Here is a 20,619-nt window from a genome sequence, read left to right as displayed (position 1 = left end):
TAATCTACCGGGACTGCATGCAGTCCTGTTATGGTCTGCTGCAAACCATGAGCTCCCTAACTTCAAGGTAGTCTGCAGGGACTGCAGCCCTATTATGGTCTGCTGTAGACCATGAGCTCGGCGGCTTCTAGGTAGTCTGCAAGGACTGCGGTCCTCTGAAGGCTGATGAAGCGACCCAGTACCGGGGCGGTGAGGTTCTTCGTAACCCATTTCGCTGGTACGGGGGCGGGTCCAGGGAACAGCGCCAGTAGCGTGTACGAGCTGAAGTCTGGTCCAGTAACATTGGTCAGCCCTGCGCGAATCTGTCAGGAATAAATTCAGAAAAAAACAATAGACTGTGAATAACTTCACTGCATAATTCGAGAAGGCTATAGCATTAGTGTAATTCAAAGATGAGTATAGGCTGTGGAACATTAGTGTAATCCCTTAATTCAAATAGGAGTTTGTACATTGTGCAACTGCAGGCCATCAATAAGCTTGTAACAAACATTAACATACATTGAAACAAACTCGGCTCCATCACCCGTGATTTAAATCGGCTTGTGAATGTTTTGAACGATCGTATATACTTTGAAACAACCATCCATGCTTGCCACTGTAGCATTACAACGAGTTGAGCATTGGTCGTCTCTGATATTAATATTTATGAAGAAATATTTTATAACTAATTTAATTTCAATTATCAGAAGTTAGCATGATTTACTCGTAAGTTTTTCATACCTCGATGTCCTTGAAACGGTTTGATCCAAAATTTTTAAGCCTAGGCATGAGGGCCACCGCTTCGATGGCATATTCCTGCCCCAAGTCGATGACCAGGAAAGCTCCAACCTCGATCGATGAGGAGAAAAAATTTGAAAGAACGCCGTCATTTGCTCGTTCGGGACCGCTGGGAGAGATTGAAAAGGAAAAGAAATACAGTATATAAGAGATAAATAAAATAGGAAGTGTAGGTACTAAGTAAATGTCTCATTCGTCTTTTTCCTAGGCTAAATCAGGTTAAGGCTTAAGGAGATTGTCATAAATTGCTTCATATTTGAAAAGTTTCTATATAAAATTTCGTAACCTATAATAAAGTGAGCTGTTTAAAATTATAAAACTTCTCGATGAAACGACGGGTAATAGTTCAAACAAAAAATATTGGGACAGTGTCGAAAATTTTATACGCCGAATATTCAGCGCCGAAAATTTTATGTTTTGTTATAAAAATTTCATCTGAATTTCAAGACAGGAGTTAAATGTGTGAATGTTTTGAAAATGAATGAAGTTTTGAAAAATGGCCATGAGATTTTCGGATTGCACTTGACCTTCACTTCATGGATAAAAACATCTTCCTAATCTCTGTGTCTCCAGTGAAGTGATGAGTTTCTGCCATGTTCTTGCATAGCGTGGCGGTAAGCGGTTGCAGGTGTTGGCATGTAGGTGCAGTCGAGGGTATATTGCTGTTTCAGCGGCGTCCTTTACGTGTTGTGTTCCATTATCTAAGTCTTTGTCGATTGCATCCAGTTTAGGGCCAAGTAGCGTAAGACCGTCTGATTTAATGTGATTGGTTTTTATTGGGCCAGGTAGAAGTTTACTTGATGGAAGAATCGCATGAATCGGTATTGGTGTTGGAATGTGGTGAGGAGGTGTTTGTAAGGTTGTAAATTATATTTTAGAAGGCGCCTTATGCAAATGCTCGACAGGAGAGGAGAGAGAGACCATGCTATATAGACCTGTCGTTACTGATCAGTCCTCCCTTGACCAACCCATTTTTAGGTATTGTTGACGATAGCCACCCAAATAAAAATTAAGGGTGGCGCACCGATGATTAAAAATGGCGATAGTAGTTTATAGGTGGCGTAACGGTGGATGGCCAGATCTGCCAAAATCGACAATACATCATCTATAAATCGGGAGGCTGGCGAGTATAGGTGGCAGTCATAGAAGAATCATCGATGATTTATAGGGTCTGAATAATCGATAGCGCATTGCAGGCAAATCTCTTTTAAGTCACTGAAAACCGTTTGCCTACACTCTGCACGAAGGTATTTGCCACTGTAATTTATCCAAAGTAGAAATATGTTATTGGGATGCGGGTCATTCGAGATCGAGACGAAACCATGACTTCGTTCTGTGTGCTTGGCTTTTAAGATTAAGTTATGCCAAGAAAATTTAGCGTGAATTAGTTAGGTACCAATAAAACTGACAGACAGAAGCAAGGTGTTTACAAAATTTTCAAGCCAAAGATAAGCCACTGGCCATGTATCAGACTTTTCCTGATATAAATTGTCCGAGGAACAATGAAAAAATTTTGTTGCAATAAATAGTTTTTCCATAGATGAATGCGAATCAAATTTTTCATGTTCACATGAAATATTGCATAAATTTATTTCGAATTTTACGTATGCGCCAACTGGCTGTGTTGGAAGTACTGCGATCAATTGAGACTAATTATTATATAATTAAGTATAAATTGTATGGATCGATTAAGTGTGTTCCATAATATTTACAATATTCTCAAGTTGCCCCATTTATCTAAACTCAAAAGCCACGTGTACGTAGTCGGCAGTGGCTCCTCTTTGTAAAGCACAGCGGCGACGCGCGTCGGCGTTGAGCTTCCTACTAATTTCTACCATGTCCTGCTTGAAACATGTGCTTTTCGGGTAATTTGCTTGTCACAAAAGTATCCTTCTTACGCAGAGGATACGAGTAAAAATTTGGTTATCCATCCTTGACTTCGATAGCGAAATTTATTATACAGTCAGATGATTACAACATGTATATTTGTCTGAAAATGTGATACTATTGTGTGTGATGATGGTTTTCTAGCTTTAAAAGTAGTTACACAGTAGTAGTAGAGCCACAGTATCGCAGAGTTGAGTTTCTGATACTATTTTGACCTGTCGAAGACACACGGGAAGGGGCGTATTACCGAGTGTGCGGCCTCTCAGGGGGGACTTCTGACGCGTGTCTGTGCTCGTCAGAAGTCCTATGGGATTTCGCGCTCCAAGGGGGATTGTGCCTGAGCGCCCCACCGCTGAGCTCGCGGTGTCTGACTGCAGGTCTCAGTTGTGGGGTTAAGTTATTATGTAGGAAGGATACCTTGCATTAAGTTATTATGTAGGTAGGATTCCTTACATTAAGTTATTATGTAGGTAGGATACTTACATTAAGTTATTATGTAGGTAGGATTTCTTACATTAAGTTATTATGTAGGTAGGGTAGTTTACATTAAGTTATTATGTAGGTAGGGTAGTTTACATTAAGTTATTATGTAGGTAGGTTTCCTTGCATTTCCCTTCTCTGTCTCTCTCGTGCGGGTGGCCGACGTCCCGTGTAAGCGACCTCTTGTTCGAGTGTCTTCGTTTCTGTTGCTTTTCACCTGTCCCTCCTTGTCACTTCGTCTCTTTGAGATGCTAACGCTGCTTCTTTCGAGCCAGCTTCAGCGGGCTGGACAATTGAGACCTTCCTCCCCTTGTGGGTGATGATTAATTTGAGACTCTGAATAATTGAGACCTTCCGCCTTGCTGGCGATGTTAACTTTTGATCTCCGGTGCGAAATAGCTTGATAGATGGAGTGCTTGCAAACCATTATACTACAACTACTACTGAGTGCGCAGAAATTTATGTAATCCGTAATGTGGGCCGCCTTTCATGATGGATTCTCTCATGTCTATTGTCATTGCCAGCTGTAAGTACAAACGTTGTCGTAGGATTTGCACGGTAGTTAATATTTGATTACAAAGGCAACAATTATACATTGCGTTGACTGACACTGCGTGCATGCATTGCGTTGAATGTGTTTGATTTCTCAGATTGGTTGATCTTATTTATGGAGAAATCATTCCAAAAATATGCTGCATGAATTTATACATACATAAATATTCAATATTTTGATGCCTTACTATGGGTTATACACGGTGGACGCGCGGGTTGGTTTGCCGAGTGCCACGTTGATGAGAGGCGCCTGGGAGCAGCAGCGCAGCAGGAGGCTGATAAGCCCCTTTCACACAGGGCAGTAGATACTGCGCGCGTCAAAAATGCCGCGGCAGTATTTACAGCGCAATCTTTCACACGAGGCGCTTTTTACTGCTGGGATCTATCAGTCTTGCAGTGCTTTATGCTTCATCAGTCCATCTCTATGTTTATGTAACAATATTTCTTTATGAAAATACCGTATATCTCTATGTGAGAATGATGTAAATACATCTCTATGGAAATACCTATATATTTTATGGAAAATATATCTTTTATAAAATATATCTCTATCACTTCAAGGAAATTGGCGTCAGGCGTCAAATTGTACGCCGCAGTAAAAGCAGTCGTGTGTGAACAGCAGTGCACATTTCGTATGTCCGCTAAGGTTCGGCAGTAAATACTGTCGGACGCTGGCAGTATTTACTGCCCTGTGTGAAAGGGGCCTTATAGGGGTCGTCAGCGCGGCACCTCCTGTCACCATCTGACATCCATGTTCTGTAGCCGTGAAGATGTGTTTAAACTTTCGGTAAATTCTTAAAACATGAATACAAGGCAAAGATAAATAACACGTGCATTTTAAATTTCTTTCAATCGACTCTAATATATAAGAGGAAAAAAAATTAGAAGACTTGCGTTTTTCGAATAAGTTTGTTCGATGGAAATCTCTAAAATCAAGCAATATTAAGACGAATACGAATAGTCAAGCCATACGCAGACGGCGGATGTGCTCGACGAGCAGTCCGTCATTTTATTGTATAGAATTTAAAATATAGTATTTCATGGACAACAGCGCTTTTGGCTGTCCAACGTTCTGATCGCACACATAAAATATGAGATTCAATGTTGAACTGATAAATTTCATCGAAAAATTTAAAGGAGTAACATTTTATTCAACTATATTTCATTTTATTAACATCTATATATTTTTACCAATTTCTTTGGTGCTGTAGATACATTTATACTGCTGCTGCATATACGTTAATGCTGCTGCTGCTGCTGCTGCTGCAGATACGTTAATGCTGCTGCTGCTGCTGCAGATACGTTAATGCTGCTGCTGCTGCTGCAGATACGTTAATGCATCTGCTGCTGCTGCAGATACGTTAATGCATCTGCTGCTGCTGCTGCTGCAGATACGTTAATGCTGCTGCTGCTCCACAGTTACATTCCGATTGCCTTCATTTGCCACGGAACTTGCCACTCTGTATTGAAGTAAGCAGCCAGTTCATTTCTCCTTTCTGCTGCTTTTTTGGAGTGACCGTTCACTGCACGAACACTTCTTAAGGATGGTAGCTCGATAGCAGTTGTACGCCATAGGCCTGGATCTAACACACCTGTTTCAGTGTCTTCAAAATCATTTCCTCTTTCAAAGTATGTAACTGGCGATACTGTACTCAAACAGTTGTGAATAGTGCATGCAGCTTGCACAATTAAATCAACTGTGCGTACGTCAACTTCTATTTCTTTTCGAAATACTCGAAATCTTGCTGCTAACATGCCAAACGCGTTCTCAACAACTCGTCTAGCTCTTGATAAACGGTATTTTCGTTCTTCGTTCTTCTATGGACAAGTTTCTTCTTGAGAAGGGCTTCATCAGATTTGTTGACAGGGGAAAGGCATCATCTGCTACAATAATATGTACAGGAGGCAAATTCAGGCTGTTTTTGTCAATGGCAGATTTCAAAGTAAGTAAGATTTCACCGCTCAATATTAGCACACATTATGCATGTGCGAAACATTCTAACACATTCATCCGTACTAATTGGTGTATCGAACTGATTTGCAAGAGTCTATAAAATTCTTCCTATAGTGGTTGTGAAGAATAGATCAAATGGTTTCGTCGAAATTCCAGTAGAATTTGTGACCTTCCTAACATTGCCATGTTCAATGGAAAGTTCGGACATTTATGCTCTAATAATATGCAATTCTTCGAAAATCACCCAACTCACATTACTTCGATATCACTCTGGTACCAAACCCAACGATACAACGAAAAACAAGCATATGATTACAATGAACCAGCAACTTGATTACTTACGGAGTTGAGAGTTGAGACCAAAGGATTTCTCTCCTTGTTTGTACGCGTTTCTCTTGCAGCGACATTTTGACTGCTTGACTGGTGAAGACTAAGCCTAACCATGCAGTTGAACTTGAGTGAACTGGCATTTCCATACATGGATCCAGCTTTCTCGATGAGATAGAAATTAAAACCTGAAGTATATGGACACTAGCAGCAAAAACATAGCTGTCTGAGTTATACACCCCACATCGTACGTCGAGGCACACACCTACCTGCATCGTGCGCCACGTACAGACAGCTGCGTCTGACACACAGCTGGACACACTGGTTGGCGCTCAGCTGCAGGCTGCTGAAGTCTGCATGAAGTATTTTGTCAAGCCAAAGAGGGTCTGCGGCTGCAGCGGCCATCATCAACAGAGCCACGATTTTGGCAGAAAACAACATTTTCCGGAAGCACAAGGGAAAAGAGAGATGCAACTGTATGCTCCAGGAAATTATCTATTATAATTCTGCGTCAAACAGTTAAAATCAATTTGCTCCCTGAACGAATCAACTTGCTCTGGAAGGAAAATTTGCGTGCACAATGTTAATAAATTTCATGAACATCACAGGTTAGGTAAATAATATTTATGTCAATAAAGAACAACAATACCAAGTTCGTGAAATAAATTTTTTGCGGTAACAACTCAAGCAATTTTGATCGATGGGTATCTTAAATAGTAATGAATTAGCAAGATAGAAATGAATAAAGAAATCAGTCGAAATAAAATATCGTAACTGAATGCTCTAAGATATTGTCAATTTTACAGTTATGGGTCGAAGCGCTGCAGACGGATGGACTTGTAATGCGATGGATGATTAGTGTGTGAATTGATGCATTATGTGCATTAAATTTATTGAATCAATACAATATTTATTATAATCAGCATGAATCCGAAATGAAATGCACTAGTTGTCTGTACATAAATTCACTCTCGGGGCTTACTGAATAAAAAAGGCAGGATGCCGATAGAATGTGGCGGATTTTTCTCGTGTATAATGTATAAGCAGGCAATGGGGTACAATTCAACTGCTAATTCAGCCATAATGCCTCACGAATCAGTCATATAATACCCATTAAGTCGGCCCTAAGAACCATCGACTTGGCGCGGGCTCAGATTTTACACCGCTCTGCTGGTCACATGGCACTCAGACTTCGCAGCTCAGCGATGCAGAGACTCAAGTAGCAATAAATGACTTTATTGCCTGATTTGATTTAAATGCAGCCGGGTTCTATAGCGTTATGACTACATGATAGAAGGCATAATCGTATATGTAGGTTGTTGAGGCTAAATAAAGGCCTTATGAAATAACATAATAGTTAGGGCTGTTATCGAAAACCGAAAATCACGATCACGCCGATTGAACTCTAATCAAAATAGTTTTACCCATTGGATTTTTTCCTGAAGTAGCTCACGATTGAAATTAATTCCAAATTTTTGATGCAAATATGAGGCTCGGAGGAGGTCGGTGAACCAGGCACAATCGTAGCCATGGTTAAACTGCGAATTTTTGTTCGCCGAAAAAAATTTGTGCAGCATAATCATCGATCGAACTAACTCTTGTGGAAATTAATGGCAGGCATTCCACCAAACGTAAAGTTTTTAAGGCCGTGATGAAGTTTGATCGAACAAAATTAAATAACTAGATGCTTCCCTGCAGGCAATGTCATGTTGAAACAACATTGGAACAACAAAACTCGCGACGTTGAAATAACGTTGAATATTAGTTTAGAATGAAAATTGAAGCAACGTCATTTTTTCAACGTCTTTCATTTCGACGTTGTTTCGACGCTAAAATCGCGTTGACAACTGACGGTACGATCGCGAATATATATATATGCGATTTAAAGTCAGAATTTTACGCGAAACAATGTTGACATGTAAGACGTTGAAAAAATTACGTTGCTTCAATTTTCATTCCAAAATAATATTTAACAATATTTCAACGTCTTGAGTTTTGTTGTTTCAACGTTGTTTCAACCAGATATTGCCTGATGGGTTAGAGCGCTGAAAACTTTCGACAACTTTGGAATCTGCTTGTGTGATTATCACATAAAGTTGCTCAGTGTGAAATTAGCGTTGAGTTGGCAGGAAAAGTGGGGATCGACGAGGGATTTTTTGCAGTGATTTGCTGAACTAAAACAAAGCTGAACTTTGCTCTCGGAATAAGTTCGTAACATACCATACTTATCGGTCTGTGCCACGGAAGTTTATCATCATAATTCCGCATCAGAATGAGGGAGAGTGCATATTGCAGGTGACGTGGAAGAATGCATGGTGCTGGTGACGTGGAAGAATGCATGGTGCTGGTGACGCGGAAGAATGCATGGTGCTGGTGACGCGGAAGAATGCATGGTGCTGGTGACGTGGAAGAACGCTGGCATTAATGCCAGCGTTCATTAATATCTGGCATGATACAGCCTGATCAGCTGCTCTCTTTGGTTATATTACGCAGATTCGGCCCGTCGTGCAATCGACTCCCGCAATAAGCTCCAAATTAGCATATGAAATAGAAAATAAGGCCGATTTGCACCCGATTCACCTCAAGAAGCGTCAATGGAGCCCAGGGTGACTCAAAATGGAATCTGTTTTTCGACTGGGTGAGCGCCAGACATTAATGAACCGATCGCAAAATTCCAGCAAGGAATACCAGAAAATTTTCGACGATAGTAGAGTTAATCTGGACGGTAACTATTTGGACGCTTGAATGATAGCATTATAACTGTGAAAATGGGCTCTTTACAGTTCAACAAACTGATCATTACACATCGAACGTGTCAAGAGACCAATCTGAAAATTTAAAATTTTTATGAAAGGTCTGCTTAAGGATCAGGCCAACTCCGTCAATTCTATTAAAAAACAAAATTAGAAATGCCTTAGATCGTTTTGTGGGTTGTTAAAATGTCGCAAATTGTGCTGAACAAAATGTTTAACTTCAGATCAATATCTTGTCATATCTACGAAAGGAAATATTTTGAAAATGAATGTCAATTCATATAGTGATGGTTGGAAACATTTTGCCTCTACTCACTGATGTCAGTACTTTTAGTCCAGATAATTCAATAAGAGACCTGTTTCTTGAAGGGAAAACTTTTGTTAAATAAATATACAGCCTTGGTTTTGATAAATATACAGCTTGCACCCACTAAGGCAATATAATTTATAAAGTGTATGATAATTATCAAATTAGATTTTTAAGACTGGCCACAACCTGCAATCAAAAACCATTTTGAGTTCAGATTTTGAATAAAAATGTCTTGTCTGCATATGGCACAGCACGAATCTCAAGTAGCCATTGCATAACTCGATCATGGACATCCCTCCCCCTCTCCTAATCATTCGGGGACTTCGTAATGTTACGTATTTTAGCAACGGTTTTGGCAAAGTTGACGATGTGTTTATAAATCAGCCTTAGCTCGCAACTAATTTAAACCAGAAACGGTTCTACGGGGGTAATTTTCAAAATTTATCCCCTTGACGCGGACGTGCTTTATAGCACTATCAAATAAAGCTAGATAACTTCGTCAGGAAGCTACTCGTTAATCTTGAGGATGGGAATGTTAGTTGCTGAATGATGAGAGAAGCTGAGATTTCATTTAGAATCTCAGTTTTAAATAAAGAGAACTCAAATAAGATAAATACTTACATAATGAACAGAATAAAATAAATTGTGGTCTATAAAATCCGTGGATTGCCCAAATAGGACAATCCATGCCAAGTTGAACTATGGATGAAATGCGCTGATTGAACATTCATTTACTTTGATATTCAAAAAGTCACAACAAAGAAAGGACGTTAATAGAATGTGCAGAGTTTTTTGGCTGGCAAAAACGAAAATAATCAATTACAAGTGCAATGCTCAACAGTCACCATTGAGGAGATAAATTCGTACTTATTCATTGCCGAAGTGCGAATTTCCCTATTTTAAAATAGTAATAATTTTTCTGCATAATTGTATTTAATATCCAGGGGCTGACTCGAGGGATTTGAACAAGATTACAGGACAAGATACACGAGGACAAAAATACGAAGTGAACACGTCAGGCAGTCTGGTGTTCAGCTAGCGTCAGAGTGACAGCGATGTAGTGTGTTGGTGCTGTGCATGCCAGGATGCGTGAGGAAATGGAGTTTTTGTGAAGGTAAGGAGATGGTATGTTGATGATGTTGTTTTCGCGACTTCTTGTGTCGAATGAATTTTTACGTTCAGCAGCAAATTACTTTAATTAAACAAATTGTCAAAGGCTGCATGCATGGTCGTGTTTTTTCTTCCTTGGATTTACACTCTTTGCCCTGCGAAGGCCGACTTTAGTTAAGGGTCTGATAATAACTGTTGGAATGAGTTACATTGAAAGTAAATAAATTCTGTAGGTTGGATTAACTAATTGATGACTCATTCAAATGCGTGAAATGTAATTGCCTTAAATACCTTCGGTGACGAAACGTATTCAGTGGCAAGTTGTTTCTATTTTAATATTTTTAGTATATTATGTTAACGGCATGAAATTTTTTATTAGTCTTTAATACGCATGATTTTCCGCTAGCCTCTAAGTAGGTACCGACATCGTGCATTACACTCAGAGAAATAAGTGGGATTGTTCGCGTAGCAATGCTATTTTTGCGACTTTGTGAGTCATCCTGACCTAGTTCCGCCAGAAAAAAGTCGTATCAGTGCTACGAGCGCTCTATACCCGCACCGTGGTTTAAAAAAATTGCCGCTATTTGGCAATGTACACAACGGCTGTTTTTTTATACCATTTTTCATGGTCCAGCTCTCTTGAAATTAATTTCTTCTCTGCTAATTTGCTTGCAATTTAGAACATTGTTCTACAAGAAAGCTTTCCAATATATTTACTGCAGACAGATGCTCAGCAATTATTTAATTTCACATGATATATTTTGAGATTGTCATCAGAGCACCGATGGACCAACTTTCTATTACTTTGATTTATTATTAATTGAATAATTTAAGATAAATGTAAACTATTCATAAATGTTAACGATAGCAAGTCAAGAATTCTGCAATGTTAAGAATCGGCGACAGGCATACGGCCTAATAATCGCTGAAACCGCTATATTATTATTATATCATTATTTTTAAGGAAGAAAGAAATCACGCATAAGGCTAGATAACAATCACAGACTTTAAAAAGATTAAGGCAAATCTAATGCTACTTAAAATGTGGTCTGCGTTCAAACATTTAACAGAATTTCATGATACTGCTATAGAAATCTATTTCAAATTACATGAATAAAAAAAATATTGCGGTCACAGCAGTGAAGACATTTTGAGCTGGAAATTTCCCGTTATTAAATACCTTACTGAAGGTAGGTGATACATTTTGACGGACACTATTTAATAGGATACATTCTATGCAGCCTAAGAAACTGTTTCCGGGACTATTTCCAAGCCTAATATTAATGTTTATCACAATCTTAACAATTATATTTTTATCACACTAATAGTACTCGTTGTACAATTCAAGTTAAATAGATAATGTTCGACAATAATTTGATATGCACGATGCAAATGAGAAAGACGCCGCGTGACAAACCAGATTCGACAGAAACGATGGTTACACTGTGGAATCATATATGTCAGAGACATGCTAGATTACTTTCTCATCGGTCGAACAAACTCCATTAAAAACTTTTGCAGGCACTTCGCCGAACGCAGCTGCAGCCACGCCAACTTTTTAGGACCATGATAAAGTTGGGTCGTACTGAGCTTCTAGTTGAGTGCATGGATAGCCTGTCATGTGTCATTGTCCATTCCAAAAGACCGTTCCTTGTCCACATCGTATAATGGTGGCTACATTATTCGAGGATTTATAGCGAATAATCGGTAGAAACTTTCAGTGATGTCGAAAGCTGCTCAGCAAGAGTACCGCCAAATGAACACATTCAGCATGAAACCAACCATGCCTCCTTTGTGGCATGAAAATGTTCAGGTGATTTTTTGGTGTGATTTGCCAAGCTGCGTCCAACGAAAAAGTTCCCATAATATAAAACTACCATAAAACTACCATAATTACGCATAATTTGCCAGAAAAGTTTAAGTTCGGTTTGGAAGCAGAATTTAGTCGGAATAATGCATCACGTGGGGTTTTGTACCCGGTTTCAGCTCCGCCCTGCACCTCCTATCTCATGCACCTCCTATCTCCTCAATAGCTTAGAAAAACGGCACATTGTTAAAAAATAATCTACAACGCAAAGTGGGCTTGCATTTACGCAAAATTTCTAACTAATGTATGTAAATTGGAAGATCGTCTAGTTTTCTTAACTAAACAATAACTTTCTCAAAATCCACGAGGCGATAATGGTACGCTGAAAAGTTTCATACCGGGCCCTCCCTGTGAAACAGTTATCCGTAAACAGTATGCCTATGCCTCCTTGTTTTTCGATGAATGTTGGCAAATCGCATCGGATAATTTATTATTTCAGTTGAACTAACATGCAGATTTAAGAATATGGAGCCAATCTTTATATTTCGTCTGTAGCTCGCCACAATTTACTGACCACGAAGTCCCCATGGGTTGATGCGGCGTAGAAAAACTTGTTCATCACATTTCGTTTTGTTTACAATCGTGGCTCCCGGACAGCTCATGTGTGAACAGTCGAAAACTGTCGTGTTGAAAGTTCTTTACTAATAACCTACTGCAGTCAGAAATGATAGGAGAGTTGTCAAATCATTGGCATTACCATGAGACGCATGCATAAAGTTTCTCGGGTTTCGTGGCAGGCAGCGGTTCCAAATGTTTCGAATCCGGAAAGAACAGGATAGCCTAATCTTTTCACTGGCCTTGCCAAAAGTAGATTTCAGCCAAATCCAATGTGCCAAGAGTTGATGAGTTTTTATGGTGTTGCCTGAAATGGGAGCGCAGCCGTGCACCACCAATTTATGAAACGTGCACCATCAGAAATCTAAATTTATTTCTGGAAATTCTTTGAATGCCTCACCTGTTCACTATCATTAAAAGTAGAGCAAAACGAGAAAATAACGCAAAATTTATCTCCTCCAGCTGAAAAAATATCGCTTTTCTTGAAGACACTATGGAGCTTCCAATTCGAAACCCGTTCGGCAACAGACTAACCTGCCTCAGAGCAGACTGAAATATATGACAAGGCATGCGGTTTTTTATCAACCAATGAGCAGGCGAGCTTCAGCTTTTGTTTTGACGTCGTCTCGGCAACAAACAAATACCGTGTCGCTGTCCTTGGTAACTGGCCAAGGGAGCGCACTTTTAGACAATATACCTCAACCGACTAATTAATTTTTATGTCTGTAAGTTATTGATAACTTAATTTTTTGTACGATTTCGCAGCAAAATTGTGAATACCACCAAATTGGAGTGAAGCATATATCTGGGAATAGCCTGTGTCGTGAAAATAAAGTCAATGCAAGACCTTGTCTGTAACTGCTATCGACCTTGTCTTCGGTGTGTGCGTGGCGCGCTGTGCAGTTCTGAAGGCCTGCATTTTCCCTGACATCGTGACCCTCAAGCTGAGAATTGGAAAGCACACACATAGAAAAACACATAATACAAAGTCTTAAAAAATTTAAAGTTTCTTCTACAACAAATTTTTTACAGATTGAATGAGTTTGCCTCTTCATAACGCCTTTTTATAATTCGAACTAGACCTTGTTCTTTTGGGAATACTGAATCTTATTTTTCAATCGAGAACAATTCAAAAAGACAGGNCTGGTGCAGGCTTGCAGTGCTGCATGACGATGCTGGAGCAGGCTTGCAGTGCAGCATGACGATGCTGGTGCAGGCTTGCAGTGCAGCATGACGATGCTGGAGCAGGCTTGCAGTGCAGCATGACGATGCTGCATGAGATACAATGAAACGTTGAAGATCATCACATGCCATCACCAGACGCTGGTCGCGTTCTGTCGCGAGGTGCTACCAGGACCCTGCTGCATACTGTCAACTAATCATTATAATTAAATAATTATACAACTAATATATCACTATAATCATGAATAATCATTATAATAGTGAAATGATTTGCGAAATGAGTGAATGTACCAACTGTTTGAGTTTAGTGGCCCGTGGCAGGGAGCAGGTTGGTTACGTCTGGCATTGCCTCAAATTATTGTTAATTATTGGTAACTTATTGTTAAGTATTTGTAAAGATATTGTTAATTTCATTGTTCTAATTAGAGAGAAATCATAAAGGTCTTAGAGGCTCAATGACTAAGTATTATAGTGACATACAATTTGTTAAAGCAAATACTTTTTCAGCAGTAGTTCGATCAGGGTTCAGGGCACGCCGCTATACTGTGTGTGCGGTTTTTTGTAGCAAAAATTTAATGTTGATACCAACGCCACAAAGTAATATTGAAATGCTTAAACTGTATTACAAAATTGCTGACGAACAAATAGTTGGCCATCTTGCTACATTCTAAAACTGACACACGAAACGACTTTCCTGAGTTGCGAGCTGGCAAGCTCAGTGGACAATTCAACAGGAATACTATGTAATTTTCCTATTACTTTAGGTTCTACTTAAATTATTGACGGCAACTTTTGAGGGTACATTTAGGGTTAGTAGGATTTGTCCAGACTCGAAAGTTTATTGAAGTAGAGATGAAGAACGGAGGAGGGAAGTGCATTGACGGATGAATTTTTTACTCCTACGAACAAGCACAGTTATAGGAGTATAGGAACGTACACATTTATATACACCATTATAGGAACACACAATATTAGGAACATACACATTTACACAAGACAAATTATACGCAAATATAAACTCATTGGGCACAATCTATTCTGCCATAGATAATCTAGGCGCTTACCATAAGAGTCAAAACGGCTGGCTGCAAAACTAATTAAAAAATGACTTAACCATATGACATGCCCTTGAAATAGTTGGGTCGACGTTACCAGAACGAATTTTTGAAAATTTCAAGTCAATACTTACTGCGATGCTGTGATTTGCATTAATACTAGCCATTGATTTCAGAATATGTCTAGCGAAGAGTCCCTGCCAGCTTTACACACCTAACAGGGAAAGAAATGAAGTCCAATTGGGGTCTTGTGCGATGAAAATGGGAAAATGATTCGCTTTGAAATATATCCAGAAACCTACACAACTATAAGCTGAAGTAAACTTTGACGACTGAGGAGATATAGACCGATTCGTCAAAATACGCAAGCGGCTTAGTGTCATCGTGAGCGAAGTAACTGACGAGCAGGTGGTACAACGATGACTGGGATTAAATTGATTAGAAGTTAAGGAACACAAGCACTCTCACTCACTTTGAGCGTATTCATACCGTAACGGTGGGGTTTAGTCAAGAATACGTCTTTAAATAATCAAAGAGGCTACAAGTTATCCAGGATGTGTGACCTCTAGAAGCCGCGTTTGTTCCTAGAGTAAATTATTACTTGATTTCTAGTATAAATTTCGAAACATTTTGTATAACGACCCGTTTCCTTCAATATGTATTGCAGAAAATGATCCAACTTTATAATTTATAGTATTATGCATAGGTTTGAAATCCATAAACCCATAGATGTATAGTTACATTTCATTCCACTGAGTTGACGTCTCAAATTCTATTCCGGTCGGCAAACAGTTTCTTTAGCTTCGATCAAGAAGCAGCCAACCGACCGCTGACGCGCATCCAAGGAAGCTCCACGTGCTGCGGCATGCAACCTTATTCGACGGCCTCCCTCCGCCCCCCAACCAACATCTCCACTTCAGTAGAAGCTCGATTCAACCTGGATACACGCAGTTCTAAATCCGTGTTGTAGCGTTCAGAATTCTCACTGAAAGCAAAGTTTTACTATTCAGAATTGGTACATCTCGAATTTACGATGCGGATTTTGCACCAGACGACGCTCACCCTGCGACAAACGCCTCCATCACACTGGAGAGGGACTGAAGCTCTCAGATTGAGGAGCATACACACAAGTCCCCTCTGGTAAAGGATAACTTATCCGTATAAATAAAGTTCTCTACATTAGTGCAAGCAAATTCAACATCAAAGTTAAGAAATGCATTCATTTATTTTAAGGATGACAGTTTCAAAGCTGTCATGCGGCAAACATCGCATTAGCACCCTAATAATTCTTCCAAATAATTGAAAAAATCTATCAATTAGGCGGGGTTTTAAACCTTATACGGCTGTTTCTACAGTAAATCTGAATCGAGTAGCAAATAAAATAGACCAAAAACATTTCGTTATACTGGAATTGAAAATTCAATTGCAATACAGGGGGTTTTTAATGAAAAAATGAGGCAACATTCAGTTCCCCTTATGTTTACTAATGGAGGATTAGTTTAACCACTGAAAATGATGCACATTAGCTCAAGAAATGTTGTCGTAGGTATATAATGGTATAAAATGAAATGAAGAATAAAAGTAAATGAAAACTACAGTAACAAACTATTAACATATACAATTTAAGTCAAAAATATAACATGTGTTCTTTTTGCTCTAGTTCTTACTCTGGACCAAAGATTCAAAGCCTCTCTGAAGTTAATAAATAAACAAGAATTCAGAACTAACAGCAGTTGAACAACAAAGCTGATTATAATGCAAACAATACGAGCATATAATAGACTGATAATCACATTCATGAGTACCTCTAAATACCACAACTGAATAGGAACAGAAAATTATCGAAAAATAAACAGACTAAATGATAAAATAACTCGTACCTCAATGGTGGATAACACGTGTGAAAAAGTAGATGGCAGAGGTGACTTACGAGCTCACTCAAAACCAACATGAAAATGCCTGTAACCTAGTATTATAGAGAAACAATAAACGAACGGTACTCCCTTACACCGTGAATAATAAATCCTTTCACAACTATACAATTTGAGAGGTCAAATTGAGAAATATTCACGGTTCATGTTCCGTTCAATTTATTGACGTAATTATAAATAATTACCACCAGTGACTGACAGCCATTTGATGCTCTTGGTTCGATATTCAACTATTCTGAGGTTTTGGTATCCACTGAATAATGCTGATAGTTGACAACTCGATAATCGCAACATTATTGGAATTGCGTGTCGTATGAAGCTCAGAGCGCGGCTCGCAGTATACCCTATCTATTTGCACATCCCGCTTCTTCATGATCTCGAGCAGCTGCTGTCCGCCATAGCTAGTCAGACGGTCTCGAGGTAGGACCAAGTGAACCGAGTTATTTCTGAAACGAGAAATATGATTGAAAATCTGCAAAAATTTGGCCATTGTCTATGAAAGCTATATTCTTCAACTAAATACCAGGCACCACTAAATAGTACGGTAATTGCAATAAACAAACATTGCTAATCAGTGAATTGCCAACGGAATGATCTACTGACCTGGTATTTTTTGTTAAGAAGCCAGACTGTTGGAAGCTGGAAAAATATTATTTAAACTATAATAACAATATGACAATAGAACTTTTTTCTACAAATAAATGCTTCGCTTTAATTAACACTGCGAGAATATCTGCTAAACGCGCTCTATTCAGAGTCTTTTTTCACTTCAAAGATCGTACACATGCGTGCTGTGGGTTGCTGACCTCCTACGGACGGTCGTCTCGTCCGGGTCAAGCCAGTCACTACTAAGCACCATAGTAAGATATTTTCAGCCACACTTTGGACGAAGTTTAGCAGGTAAAAATTTTCGCATAGTGTAAGAATTTCCGCCTTTCTACTTACCGATAGGTATTATTATCCACGATAGACAGGATCTTTGACATCCAGCCTAAGTCGGCGTCGCTGAGGTCCGGGAAATGCCAGCGACCGATGTTCCAACCAAGGCTCTTCAAGAAAGTGCCAGTGCTGTTCGGCACCTCTTGAAGGCAGCAAACTTCAACTGTCGGAAGACACATGCCATTAATCCAGCTATATTTTATTCTTTATTAATACCCAGCTTATTGCGTCTGCGGGGTTGTTAGTACCCTGCAATATTACCATATTGCGGCATACAATTCTATTGGATGTTGTATGACGTGTCAGTTGTTTCAATTTGATAACCAAGTTGCACACTAGAGAAAGCTTACGATGAACTAACGAAACGGGTTATGCCGGAAGATATAAATATACTATATATAAACGTAGAAACTTAGAATTCAATGGAACGGGGAGAAAACAATGGATTTCAAAGGATTCCGCGTTAGTTTACAAGTGAAAAGATATCTTTCAAGGGAGACATCGCGTTCATCTAGAAACATGACCATTGAAAGTTATTAATTCGGAAAATGTGACAAGCAGTCAGTATTAGTCAGTTCACTAAGCACTAGTCTCTGCTAGAATCTTCCACGAGTCGGGCTGAGACTTTCATAACAACTGGAAGATAGCATTCGAACATGAAGTTTTAATTAAATTATGAAGAAGGAAAAATTAATGACTAACATATCGGGGGTGGCAACTCTGCGCAGCGTTCGACATCCTTCACGGAGGCGAGACGAACGCCGAGCCCGCGATGATCAAGACTTCTGGCGTTCAAGTGAGCCAGGATTTGGTCAGGAGAGCCGTACACGGCATTGATCCGATGACTGTAACAAGGAAAGCAGAACGAGATAAATGCTACAGCTAGAAACCTTAGTACCGTTTGCAGTGATAGTTTTCTGAAAATATATATTCCATCTATTCATTCAACACTCAAACGCTCCAGCCCAGCAATGATTATCATGTCAGACCCAAATTCTTTATTGATTGTCCCCAGGTCTTCGTCGGTCTGCCCTGCCGGCCTCCAGAAGGAGTCCAGAGGCAGCAAACTGATGTCGCCGGTGTCGTGCGCGGTAAGGCGGGTCAGTAACTCGCCGAGCCGCGGGATGGGGCTTGTGTGGGTGGATACCACCATAAGGTGACTGGGCTTCCTCTTGTTATAAAGGCTTGCGAGAGCTCGCTCGCCTTCGCCGTAGTCAGCCACCGTCCAAGGCCTACCAGCCGGCATGAGCTCGTGTGGAGCTATTGGTGACTGTAGATCAATAAATGAAATAGCTAAAAGGCAATTCGGGAATGAAAACAATAAATTAAATGTTATAGTGGCAGGGTGCCCTTGTGATCAAAGTTCAGTGTACTAGGATTGGAGCAGAGAGGTTCAGGTTCGATCCTACCTTTGTGCGCCAGTTTACGATCAGAATCGGCTAGAAGCCAGGCGACTAAGCATAACAGAATTGGAGCGCATTACAGAATTGGAGCAGTGAGTTGCGCATTCGAAAGTCACAAGTTTTCTTTCATCATTATTCGAGTTGCAATTCACATAATTGCAATTCACACAATTCGAGTTGCAATTCACACTCACCTTCAAAGAATCACATGTCTTGCTAGCAGCATCAAGCTGAGTTTTAATTTCCATTAACTTCATACTTCCTTCAGGCATCAACTTGAGACGGCTGATAATTTCTTTGTTTTCTTGCGTTTTGTTAGCATCAGCACTGGCTGCCAAGTCATCCCAAGCCTGGAGATCTTTCTCTGTAGAAGCTATGTTGACAAGAAGTAAATCCCTCCAACCTTCAACATCAGTCTTTAGGTGGACGATTTTCTCAATCAACTTCAAAGTGTCATTACACGCAGAGACAATATTGTTCATGCTTGCAAGTTTTTCATTCAATTTCAATCTTATTTTGTCTCTAAAGTCGATATCATCTGCCCGAACGAGGTCTTCCAACAACTCTATTCTGTGTTTGGCGTGGGTGTCCCTGGTACACGCAAAACACAGGGGTTCTATGCAGTCCACACACAGGTAGTGCAGGTCTTTTCCTTGATGAGGGCACGCTTCTTCACACTCGTAGGGCCTCTTCCGTTTACATGGCTGGCTACCAGAGGGTATTAATGCGTAGTTTACCAATATTCTGTCAGCAGGCTCCGAAATTTGTTGTCTACATGTAGGGCAGTTTCTAGTTTCAGCAACTTTGATCAAACTTGCAACGCACGAGAAGCAAAAGGTGTGACCGCATGTTAAGCAAAGCGGTTTGTGGTTGTAAGTGTCGAATTCTTCACTGCAAACACCGCACACTAATGTTGAAGTGGCCATATTCAATGCTAGTAGTAGTATTCAATGCTAGTAGTAGTCAATTATTGAAGTAGATTATGCGTTGCCAACCTTATATTAGAAGCAACGTTAGATCAGAATTCGTCAGCACGTGCACTAACTGGTCGAACTTTTTTCAATACTTATGCAACTTTAAACCTAACCTGCCTATAAACTAAGAAGCATAAATTAATAATTTTGACCAAAATATTCAGACCTACAATCGGACGGCAAAACACAGCTTACTGGGCGTTCGAAAGTGAAATTAAAGCTTAGTACACGTGTGATATAGTTTGAGCCCTTCCATAAAGTATTGTCGCATTTCAATCAGTCATTACAGTAACATTTTCATTACTTTAAGTTTCCAAGAATAGTACTGCAGTTTGAAATAAATTATTTTGCGGAGGCATTTAGTAAATCGAAGAAATCGAGAGAAATTTACTCCTCCATCCACGTCTCTGAAAAATTGACGGCCGGAATTGCGGCCGGTCTCGCGGCCACTCCCCAAATTCAATGAACGAGGAATATCATATCTATCACAGTAATTAACGTCGGTCGATGAAACGTGCTACACGTATTTACTTTGACGTAACTGTGATGTTTACCTCATGAAA

At 39.7% G+C, this 20,619-nt stretch overlaps 1 protein-coding gene across 1 annotated transcript; it reads right to left on the bottom strand.

Moving 5' to 3' along the window:
• Positions 1-16,274: 16,274 nt before the first annotated feature.
• On the bottom strand, positions 16,275-20,357 carry LOC108682420. The gene is made up of 5 exons (XM_018171581.2): positions 19,277-20,357; positions 18,669-18,949; positions 18,382-18,524; positions 17,686-17,842; positions 16,275-17,186 (listed from the first exon to the last, which is right to left on the bottom strand). The coding sequence occupies exons 1-5, from the start codon at positions 20,006-20,008 to the stop codon at positions 16,967-16,969; spliced, it is 1,533 nt and encodes a 510-aa protein (XP_018027070.1). The 5' UTR covers positions 20,009-20,357; the 3' UTR covers positions 16,275-16,966.
• Positions 20,358-20,619: the final 262 nt, after the last annotated feature.

Source organism: Hyalella azteca, unplaced genomic scaffold (assembly GCF_000764305.2).
Source record: "Hyalella azteca isolate HAZT.00-mixed unplaced genomic scaffold, Hazt_2.0.2 contig2975, whole genome shotgun sequence".
In the NCBI taxonomy this organism is placed as follows: domain Eukaryota; kingdom Metazoa; phylum Arthropoda; class Malacostraca; order Amphipoda; family Hyalellidae; genus Hyalella; species Hyalella azteca.
This window is presented reverse-complemented; position numbering and strand designations above follow the sequence as displayed.